Consider the following 12090-nt stretch of genomic DNA (forward strand, 5'->3'; position numbering starts at 1 on the left):
TTTAAATAATGCTGAGTATGAAAGCAGCTTTATTGGACAGCTAAATTACATCAGAAAATAACATGAAATGAGATATAAGTTTATGCATTTGCATACCTTTTAGACCCTTTTAGCTTTTAAAGCTATACTGCTTTAAAGTAGTTTACTCAGCTATTGTCTTGTATTACTTGGCAAAGTATGGATTAAACATAAATTATCAATTTGGATACTTCCTTCAGGCACAGAATGTGGAGCCTTTACGTAAGGAGTGATCAAGTTGACCAACAAATTGTTGAAATAGACTGGATCTATTTATTATTCATTTTTTTCCCCCTGTCACCAGCATTTGCTGCACCTCCTGAAGCTGTGTGGGGTGCAGCAATGTTCGTGCTAATTCCAGAGCTGCTAGCAAACACTGGACGTGCTACACTGCCAGTGGCTGCAGGAGCATTGTTACCCCATCATCTGCTCTGTGGCAGGTGGATTTTCCTGTAAGAAAAGGGAAAAAAACCCCAGTTAGAGAAATTTGAGCATGGCTTCATCCATGGTATAACCCCATTATGAAAAGTGCTTTTCACTGCTGCTGATTTTTTAGGCGTGGGTTTGGAGGCTTGGATCAGGGATTGGGACCTAATTTTCATAAACAGCACAGGCCAAACACATTCCTTGCTCCAGAGCCCTGGAGAAGCCTCCCCACCTTGCTCAGGAAGATTTTAGCTGGATTTACCATTTCTAGATGTGCAGACTGCACAATTTCTGTCCGGTGTTGGCAGCAGCAGCTCAGGCTCCTGAAGCCCAGCTCTGTTTCCAGAATGTGAATTCCTGGAGCTGCACCTATGTGCAACCTACGTGCACCTATGTTCTCCTTTTATTTTTGAAAGGAGTGGGAATTTTTACACTTGAGGGAGCTGTGCTGTGCTGATAGCCTCCTGCTTGTCATTTTAACAAACCTGCCATTAACATGCCAGACACAAGGGGCTCCAGCTCATTCTCCAGTTTCCAGCCCATCACAATCGCCTTGATCTCTTGGGCTAACTGAAATCAAAATATCTTCTCATCTCAACTTCTGTTCACTGTCACTGACTTGATAAAAATACCAAAAAAATTGAATTTTTTAAAGAAAAGTGATTTTATCATGACATTTTTGGAGAGCTATTCCATTAAAAAAAAATAAAAAAAATTAAGTAGTGTGTTTTTCCCCCTCCTTTAATATTTTCATTTCCTTTGTAAGAGATCTGGATTATCCCCTTTATTTTGTGATTTTTAGGACTAATGTATTACATCAAAGTAACAGACCATCTACACAATCTAGTGCAGATTACAGCCAGCAGAAATTATCAGGGATGTTTGTTTGGGAAATGTAGGAATGTAAGGTAAGGAAGGAACATTTTCTCTGCTGTGTTTAACAGCTGCTAAAATTCAATATCATGTACTAAATACTTACAGTGTTAGGAAAATGACACGGAAGCTTACAACTCTTATGTTTTATAACAGTGGAATTAAAACCACAGCTATGAAAGCATTTTTTCCCCTACAAAATGGGATTTTCTCTGACTTCTATAAATGCATCTAGTAAAAGCAGATCTAAAGGTCATGAAAACTGTCAAGTTGCTCAAGTGGTGCAAAGTGGAAGAGTTTTTGTCACATCCATTTTAACAGCTGGTCACTAGAGCTACTGCACACTGCATTTGTGAGCAGCAGGCTCCAGGTATATTCTATATAGGTTGGCTTGCTTTGGGTGTTTTTTTGTGGGTTTATTGGCTTAGGTTTTAGAGGCTTTTTTGCTTTTTTGGTTTTTTTATTCCTGGCTTAAGTTTTAGGCTGCTTTTAGAAAGGATTATATTGATGCTTTGTTTAATATGCTGGAGAGTACTGGCCATTTGCTTTGAGAGCTTTTTCCTTGTTTTTAGGAGTCAAAAAGAAATTTTCTTGCAGCCTCCTCATGGTGTTCTTGGCTTGTTAGTTGAAAATATGCCTGCAGGGTTTCCTGTGACAGAGTTTTCTGACCAAAATCTTTGTGCCACTGCTGTAACCAGAGACGCTGTGTGTGCTGTGGCTGTTGCTGGCGTTCTGCACAGCTCACAGATATTCCTGCATTTGTAGCACCCAGCTTTGGTCCTGCTGCTGTTCCTCTTGATGGAACTGAGTCATTAAGTGCTGGACTTTTTGGCAGCACTGTCCCACAGGAAGCCCAGCACTCCTTGAAACCCTGAGTACATTTTGAAGTGTGTCTAACTGCACCCGTACATTAGACATTTGCCCAAGATTTTCAGGATAATCCCTTTATTTGTGCCTTGATTTAAATCCGAGTACTGAAACTTCTCCTTTTATTTTTGAAAGGAGTGAGAATTTTTACACTTGTTCTGTATCAAAGCAGTTCCAGCTTGCACTGGGACTGGGGTTCTCTGTCCCAAATACAATTGCATTTCTCTCTGTACTTTTACTGTGCAGTTGAAAATGCCCTGCGAACGTCAGCTGCTGCCTGCAATAATTGGTCTCTGAATAAAGAACAGCATTTCTTACCTACACCCCTGCCCCACTGAGGTGTGCCCACTTTTCCTCCACCCCAGCTAAGCTGCCAGACACGGGTGATTGAGGATCCTGAGTCGTTCCTGGCCGTGGGATGATGTGTGCTGGCAGGCAGCGAGGCTGCTCGAGCGAGCCTGACGCTAATTGCATGTAAAAGCACCTTCCAACTGCAAGGGAGGGTGCTGGAGCTGCAGTGCCAGGGAACAACAGCTGTGAGGATGTAATTTCTTTTCGTGGAATCCAACCTAAATGTACGTTTTGTTGATTTTGTTTTGACATTTTTTTGTGGCGTATCTCGAAGGTAGGGAAAACTTTTTCCTCTTGTTACCGAAACTAGAAGAAGAAGAAGAAGAAAGCTGCTTTCTCTGGGTTTTCAAAAGCTTCAGGAAAGAGTTGCTCCACAAAAAGAGATTTCATTTGGATCTGACATGAGCAGGGTTATTAAATGCACCAAAAAAAAAAAAAAAAAAAGCACAGGTCCTTTGTGTTTCCTTTTTGAGCCTCGATTTGATGTAGGTTTCTGGAGCATCACCAATTGATCAATAAAACATGTTAGACTGCATGCTAGTTCTGATTAATTCACACCTTTGGTACACAGTGAGAAACAAGGTGAAGCCTGGTGTCTATAAAGGGACTTGCTAAGTGCATCAGCCAGTTGTCTGCTAATGTGTGCAGCGTGTCTCAGAAGGCCAGCCCAGCAATTCCAGCCCTGGACACCCTGGTGTGCCCATGGCATCCGTGGGATGAGGGCCCTGCCACAGCTGCCAAAGCTGCCCCATGCTTCCAGGTCTTAAGGGCTGAGAGGAAAAGAAGTCTAGTATTGCTGAACAAAGAAAAAAAGTCTTTCTAGCTTGGACTGTTTTAGCAAGACCTATTTAAAGCTGTATTTTAGCCTTCTGTCAAAGAACTTTTTGATTATGTGTTTGAAGATTGAGTACAGTTTGTGAAAAGGACCCTCTTGCAAAGCATCCTGTTTGTTTATTTTGCATCTTAGTTTTTTTTAAAATTCAAAGTCCAGAAATGGTGTCTGTGCACTGTAAGAGCTGCTTTTCTCCCAAAACAGGAGCAATTTTAACATCCCCAAGCAGCCAGCTTCTGACAGCAATGCTTCATTAGTTTCTGGCTGTTTTAGTCTCCCTCTGTGTAAACTTTGGTGGGAGCACTGCTGAATTTTACCAGGAAGGGCAGAAGGGAGGGTTTCACTGGCCAGGTGCAGAGGAAAACATAGCTGTCTCTGAGTACTGATTCAATGTACTGCCATATTTATTGCTGGGAAAGCTGGTTTAAGATCAATCTTTACTATCATAGCATTTTTTACTGCTGATGTATTCATGGGTACTTCGTACATTTGTATTTTGAGAGAGCAGACATTAATAGCTATTAAGTAAAGTCTGAAACTGCACGGCATTGTTAATTACCTCCAGTCATGTAATTTATTGAACTTACAAAACTTAAGTTCCTGAGTGCTGCGACTAATTACAAGATTGGAAATTAATCCAGAAGTGGAAATTACAGCCATACTTGAAAATACCTCTCAGGCAACTTTGATCATTTCCACATGCTTTTATCCCCAGATCTGTACCAGGAGATCCGTCTGTGCCGTGCAGCCTGTGGAGAAGCTCACATGAAAACAATCTTGGCTACAGGTGAACTGGGCTCCCTTGCCAACGTCTACAAAGCCAGTATGATAGCTATGATGGCAGGTAAATGCACTTGGTTCTCCTTTTAAGCTAAGAATGTCTTTGCTATTTTATTTATGAGGCTTAAAAAATTGCGGTTTTGGAAGTTTGGTTTTGTCGATGGCAGGAAAAAATTTGTGTAGCAATTACTGAAGCTGCAGGTGGAGTAATGAAGTGTCACTTGTTTTGTGTAACCTACCAAAAACTGCATGAAATGTTAAGTAAGGAGCTGCTGAAGGGTTGTGGGAACAAGTGAAATTCGTTGTAAAACATCAGAATATTTAATAAAGGCATTTGGGGCAGGCACACTTCTGGAGGCAGTTGTGGTGACCTACAGATGGGATGGGGGTAGGCGGCTCACAAGCTTGTTTTAAATGCAAGGGGAACTTCCCAGTGAAGATTCATGCCAAAAGCTCTCAGTTTTGGTTTGTGATCACTTCTAGCCACCTCTGAGAGGGAAACTCAGGAAACCAACCTTCCAGAACAGGACAGGGTTCCCAGGGGCTGTGCAGACCTTGTAGGTGTTACATTTTTGCTTAGCTTAGCACCCATTTGATCCCAGATTTGGTACAACTTTTCCTATAGTTCTGTGGTTTAGTGCTATGTTGGAGATACAAAATTGGAAATTATCTCCCAGGCACTTGCTTTTCCCACCGTGCTTTAAAGTGGGCTCCTCAGTTTTATTTCTAGAAGTGTAAAGACATACTGAGAACCACTTGGGTTAGTCTGTCTTCTAAACTTCCCCTCATTCTTTATGGTTTTTTTCCCCTCATTTTTTCTTCTTCAGACTTGAAATTCTTACATTAAAGCAAGAAAAATGTATAATCAAGTGTTTTGTCAGTATTTAAATAAATATTCAGCTTGCTGCTGACCTCACTGTTAGCATACACAGTTCTGTGCTTCTCTGATTCAAGTGGAATGGAGAGCGTTTCAGGCTTCTAACAAGCCCAGCTACAATGTCAATTAGTGTCATTAGACACAGAGGATCAGTATTATGCCACTAAATATTGCTTTTAATTAGAAGAGGTGTAAGAAATACACATTTCCTCTTATTTAAGCTGATGCACTAATCATTGTGATCACTTTTTGTACCACTGAGTAGTGAGAAATTCAGCTTGTAAAGCATTTTACCGTTTTCAGAATTTTGCTGGTGCAGTTTTTTTGAAATACAGCAGATGGCTCTATTGTTAATGATTTTCCTTGCCTAGTTATTCATTTTACAAGATACTTATCCATCTGAATACATCCAGTAATTTCCTTATTTCAGTCTTTTGCTTTTTCTTTGTGGGTAGGCATAAAAATAAGAATTTATTTGCACTCTACATACATCCATTGAGGGCCAGGCTTTCAGACTCCAACTTGTCAGAACTGCTGAGAGCCTCGAATTCCAGTTGAATTTTATTTTATTTGTATATTTGTATCATTCTGGGGAGAAAGTGAATCCACAGTATAGTGGATTCAGCTGAAAAAGTGGCTTTAGAAGTTCTTGCTGCCTCTGACCAGTTCCTCCTATCCTTTACAGCAAAATACAATTCCTTCAGCTGTGCTGTTAGAAATGCTTCTCATTGTGAGCCGAGTTGTCAAAGAATTACAGTTGAAAATTATTCCAGAAAAGGGTTAGCTAGTTAGCTGTGGGGTTTTTGATTGGTTGGCAATGTTTCAGGGTTTTTTTTAAATGGTCACAGCCTCAGAAATCTGGTTCACAGCCTTGCTTTGCATGCAGTTGCATCAGTGCAATTGGGGATGTGCAAACTGATCTTGCTTCACCATCCACGATGCCAGCCTGTCATGTGGGGAGCACCAAATCCTGGGGTTACACATGTTTGCAGTGCCTTGCTGAGCATGCACGCGTTCACCTGAAGGTCCTGAAGCACAAAGCCACCAGGTGTATAATATATAAAATATAATACAATTCATATAATAATATATAAAATATATAATATAAAATATAGTCCATAATATATTATAGACTATATACATATATTTATTACATTATAATATATAATGTAATAATATATAATTAAACTCTATCGTATATATATAATTAATGTGATGTAATTAAATTATATTTAAAAATAAAAAATGAATAAATTATATATAAAATAGACTAGTTTATATTTAAAACGTATATATTTTATATATAATATAAACTAGTATATTATATAGACTTTCCCTCTGTGTGAACTCTGGTGGCTCCTGTCACCTCTGAAATAATTCTCCATGGCTATTTTTTCTTCTCTAGTAAAGTCCATAAGGGGAATGACATCAGAATGGGTGCAGATTCACAGGTGTCTTAAATCCCTTTAACCATGCCATTACCAACTTGAGTGACACGCCATAAATTCTTCTGGAATATTTAAGAAGCTGTTTCTGAGTGAGAGAGGCTGACATGCCCCTAAGGACAGTGACTCACCTGGCAGGAATAACCTGTGCAGTGCTGAGGAAGGCAGGATGGCAGGGAGCTTTGCACAGCAGTGCCTCTGTCCCACTGCCAAAGGAGCTCCTGGATTTTGGAATGCTGCCTGAGACAATCTGTGGTCTTTGTGAGGGTCCCAGGACAAGGGAAGAGATGAATCTGACTCCATGTTCTCAGAAGACTGATTTATTATGACACGATATTATATTATATTAAAGAATGCTGTACTAAAACGATACTAAACTATATAGAGAAGATACAGACAGAAGGCTTAACAAGAATGATAACGAGAGCTCCTCAGAGCCTTGACACAGCTGGCTGTGATTGGCCATTAAGTCAAAACAATTCACGTGGAACCAGTCAAACATGCACCTGTTGGTAAACGATCTCCAGACCACATTCCAAAGCAGCAAACACAGGAGAAGCGAATCAGATAATTATTATTTACATTTTTCTCTGAGGCTTCTCAGCTTCCCTGGAGAAGAAATCCTGGCGAAGGGATTTTTGTGAAAATAGGACAGTGACTACAAACCCCTAGAACCTGATTCCTAGAACCAGGGAATTTTGGGTTTACAGCCTCTGTTGCCATTTCTTGTGCTTCTTCAAGTCCTGGTGGTGATCTGAGTGCCTGAGCTTCTCAAGAAAACTGACTGTGTTTTGGACTCTGCTTTGGGGACAGAGAGTGAAGGAATTAGTGGTGTTCAGTGTCTGGTGCATCCTTGTGTACATCATGTCCATTTCTACAGGAGACACCCAAGTCTGTGCCTAAGTAGTCTCTTTATTTAAATAAACACTCCTAAGGAACACAGATGGGTGCCTGACTCCCCCCTGCTAGTTGTAACTGTTACATATTTCTTCAATGAGAATTTTCAAGAAGAAATGTTTCCATTTCTTCTTGACAACGTTCAAGAAAGCGTTCTTGTACATAGTATGAGAGGTGGGCCATTTTCTTGACACAAATATCAGAAACAGGCAAAGAAGGCAGACAAGGAAGGGAAAGATGAACTTGCAGTAGGAAAGGAATGCAGCTCAAAGTTGAAAGAAACAGCTTCAGTAAAGCTGTTGATGACTTAATTGCATATTCACTCATATATAAGGATTTTATTCTGGAAAACCGTATTACCTAATTCCAAGTCTTTACTGTACTGTGTAACAATTCATAATCATTAAGATATGCAGGCTAGGGAAGAGGTGGAGGAAGTGATTTCAAAGGTACTTTGAAAGTGAAAACTTGATCTGTGTCATTTTGACTGTGAAAACTGCTCCTTTTATGCCACACTTTGGGAAGCTGCAGGAGCACAGCAGTGACATATGAAAGACACTTGTTTTCTCTATATATATCTAAACAAGGACCTGTGTAAAGAACAGGAAAGAGTGATAAATGTTCTTCTGCAGCTCTACTGATGTGTGGGTTTGAAACAATTTTTTCATAGATTATTAAACAATTAGTCAAATAAAGGGTATGTGGAGATACTGACTAATGTACACATTGAATTTATGAAGGGAATGAGTTAGTGCTAAAACAAATCAGCTTTTAAATCTCTAGACCAAAAAATCCTGCAAGAAGTAGCAGAAGGTGGCTGAAGCAATAAGGTCTCTAATGTCTAGAAGGGGAAAGTTAAAACACATTGAATATGTGAGCAGAAATGGTTTTAGATCCTTTGATGCTGTTCTTTCCAAAGTGAACAGAAACAACACAGCCAAACAGTGAGGAAAAGCTTTGTGCTGTAGTTTACAGGAGAGAGAGATAGTTTGGAACATCACAAAATAATGCCTGGCTACACAAAGCTTTTACCTCAGCTCTAAATAAGATTTTTATTCTGGGGTTAATATTAGGGAAGACAAACTCTAGGATGCCAATAGCCCCTGTTGTTCTGAGCACTTTCTTGCACAGATTTGTTCAGAGCAGGGTGATGTGGTGTGGCTGTAAACGTGCTAGCAGGTATCTGAGTGCAAGGGCTCACCTCCTCTGCTGGATATGGACCACTAGGAACCAAAACTTCTGCCAAGTCACTGTTTCATGAAAAATGAGAGACCAAGGAAACCAAACTAACCTAGCAAAATTGACTGAAAAGCAAGGCATGCTCTGCTCAAATGCAACTAACATAGAAAACAAGACTACTGAATAAATAATAATGCTTAGTACTTTATGTCTTCAAAGCACATAACTGACATTAGCAGAGTAAATCTTATAATTGCCTTGTGAAATACAAGAAGAAGATAATAACAGACAAAGCAAAAGTCAAACTGAGATCAGTTGTGAGTTTTGGCTTTAAATCTCATGCTCAGTCCAAAAATCAAGGGTCTTCCCTCAGTAACATGTGAGTTGCGTTATGTGTTGATTTAATTATGTGTCTACAATTTCAGCTGTAATTTGATACTAAGTCAGTCGGTTTTTGGAGCCCAGAGCATTTGCAAATGAAAGGCAAAGCAAGGGAGGAGGCTTGATAACACACAAACAAAAATTCACTTTGTGTCTTGTTTTACTTGTCTGAAATACAACCAGTTGTGTTGGGCTTATGGTGTGTCTGTAAAGGGCACACTCAACCTGTAAAACATCCACCAGAAATCAGAAACAGCTCCTTTCTATGGCTGTGATCTGTGTCTGAATGCTCTCCAGGGTGGCAGATGATGTTCAGCTCTGGGCTGGAGGTCCAGAATGGGGCTGGGGGCAGGTCAGGGAGTCCCTGCTCTTAGGAGGGTGTGGGAGGAGTACTTGGCACTGTTTGCTGACTGAGGCTTTCTTGGCCACTGTCTTGAGTGTAGAGGTGGTTGCAGCTGGCTGCTTAAGAAGCTTATCAGGACAGTGATTATTGCTTATAGTTAATTAATTATTAAGTATACTGGAATTATGCTGGGAGTTGATCACTTCCCTGCCTGCTGCAGCAGATGCATTCTGCATAGTCTGTGCTGGTTGTGCACCTTCAAAGCTCTAGTTAACATCACTGAAAGCTTAGTGCAAAGAACAAGCTCAAAACACACTGTGGAAAACCAAGATGCAGTGTGGCAGTCTGTCTCAAAGTTTTGAATGATATCATGGACTAACAAAGTTTTTTGGAATTAAGTGTAAGATCAAAAGATGGAGTATCTTTAAATACAATCAGCCTAAAAGAGGTTGGAACAGAAACAAGTGACTTCATTTGTTCTGGTACAGAGTGGGGGGAAATAAAAAAGCCAGCAGTATGAAAATGCTGATAACAGCATGTTCAGTGAGGCACTACAAGGATGCTCCCTTAAATGAGGTAATTGCCTACAAGCTTAACAGTGATACTGCAGCTAATCACTAGAAATAATGTAGGCGTGATAGATAAGCTTGGAGTTGAAAAGTTCCAACAATGCAATCACAATATCCTCAGGTTTGAATTGCTGATGAGAGGCCATACAAAGACTAGTAGCAAAAAAAAAAAAAAGAAAAAATATTAAAAAAAATAAATAGTGGAGCTTGAGTAAAGCAGAACTTGAAGGAATGGGAAATGAGACTTAAAAATCTGTCTGGAACTCAGTAATATGTGTGGAGGGAATCAGAAGTGAAGAAATGGAAAGTGGTTGAGACAGGCTAGGGCAGGCTCTCATGAAAAGTCTTTCCAGTTGAGTCAACAGAACCCTGCATGGGTAAGTAGAGGACAGAAGTAACACTTGAGAGAAGCAAAGATGTTGGGGGAAAAATAAAGATGCAAAGAGTCTGTGAAGTGAGAACAGAGTTAGAGTGCATACGGTGAAGCCTCATTTGTTTGCAGTTTGTTAAAAACCCAGACGTGCATGCAATGGCACATTTTGTTATGCATTTATTTATGTGCTTACTGAGCTGTGTGCCTGCCTACACAGCCATATCTGAGGGGAGATCTTTATTTGGGGCCATTCATATTTGTCAGAGCAGGATGCCTGGCAACTCTGCTAATTTTGTGCAAGGTCTGTTCTATTAATGATATTCTCCTGTAATCAGAAAATAAGAATATATACCCTCCAATGAAGTCAAGAAATACCAGTGTAAAGCAGTGTAAAACTTGTCAGCTCTGTACCTGTTTGTTTGATTTTGTGTTATCCACACCACCACCTGAATTTCTCCCTCCACCATCTCCACTTACAAATAAAAACAATGCTGTTTCCAAGCACTTCTCACCAGAACACCAACTCAGGAAGCCAGAAGATGGGTTTGGGGCTGCAGAATGACTTCCAGGATATCATCACTTTTGACATCTCTACTTGCCTCTCTGGTTTTCTCTGTGTAATATTAACATTTGCACGTTTTATAGAACCTCTGTGAGGCTTAGTGAATTAAGATATAAACAGAAATGTGTTGCTCTAGTCAGAAGGTAGGAATTTTTGTGCCTGTGCATGAAGATGGAGTACTCTCGGTCACGATCCAGATTGGGAAATGGAAATTTTCTGGTGGGATCTGCTGGGTGTGCTTTCCTGGTACAACCAGCCCTGGCAGTGACAGTGGTGCTGGGAGCCAGCAGAGCTCCAAAATGATGCTTTGTGCACTGCAGCAGACAGGAGCAGCAGGGAGGTCCCTCTCCTCCTGCTGTTCTCACAGCACTCTGCCCAAAATATTCTTCCAAAGGGGAGAGTTCTGTGCGTTCCCTGTGCCCTTCCTCTGTCTGTTTCTCCTCAGAAATCCCAGGCTTGTCCTTCTCTCTCAGGACAAAGGTTTGGACTCTGATTTCTGCTTCCTGACCTTTAGGAAGGGGGCTGTTCTTTATGCTCCACCCTTTGGAACTGGCTGTGAAATAGCAGCCACTGACAGAGCAGCACACTGCTGAGAGGGGTCAACTTTCTGTTAGAAAATTATCCTCAGTGCCTGCATAGCACTTTACTTTTGCCGATATTCAAGATCTTTCCAAAACATGTTAATTAAGGAATATCTAAATGGTATACTTTCAATTTATAACAACTGATGCAGAGAGGTGAGAAAGCACCCCTGTTGGGTTAATTTTCCCCATGAATGAAATCTTGTTTCTATGTTAAATAACTTGTTAGAATTCGAGCTAAAACTTCTCAAGTTTCATATCACCTCAGATTCAGAAATTGTTGCACAGTGAATAGTTCCAGTCAAACATGCCAGCAAAATAACAGGGCTTCCTGGCAAAAAAACTTTGCATCTGTGAAGCTCCACTATTGAAGGTAATGGTTTGAGAGAATGCAATTTTAAAACATGGAAATATTATGTAAAATCAATAGATGTACTGGGTACTATTTATTTCTTTGATATTTCAGGCTAGGTTTTTTCATTCTGTCAGTAGCAGGTGTTAAATTCTACTAAACCAGTGAAAAATAGAAATAAATATTTAATTTACTGTACCTATCAATTATATAAAATTGGTTTATGAAATATTAAAAGAGATTGCATGTAGGAACACTAGTTAGAAAATCCATTTGCTTAACAGAAACCTAATATAGATGTGGAAATACACTAAGCATGATTTTAGGGTTGTAGGTCCTGTATTTTTGTTGTTGTTGTTTTTAAGGCATCAAGGCCTAGTGGTT

At 40.1% G+C, this 12090-nt stretch overlaps 1 protein-coding gene across 2 annotated transcripts in view; it reads left to right on the forward strand.

Annotated features, from left to right (window-relative positions):
• Positions 1–12090, forward strand: part of DERA (deoxyribose-phosphate aldolase) — a 47524-nt gene that overhangs the window by 15478 nt on the left and 19956 nt on the right. For both annotated transcript variants that reach the window (XR_005952215.1, XM_041398772.1), the window contains exon 6: positions 4083–4211. Coding sequence is in view for 1 of the 2 variants with exons in the window: in XM_041398772.1 (XP_041254706.1) it covers positions 4083–4211 (129 nt within the window). In the remaining variant the exon portion in view is untranslated. The remainder of the gene's footprint in view (positions 1–4082; positions 4212–12090) is intronic.

This window comes from Onychostruthus taczanowskii, unplaced genomic scaffold (genome assembly GCF_017590055.1).
Source record: "Onychostruthus taczanowskii isolate IOZ18803 unplaced genomic scaffold, ASM1759005v1 scaffold15, whole genome shotgun sequence".
Classification (NCBI taxonomy): domain Eukaryota; kingdom Metazoa; phylum Chordata; class Aves; order Passeriformes; family Passeridae; genus Onychostruthus; species Onychostruthus taczanowskii.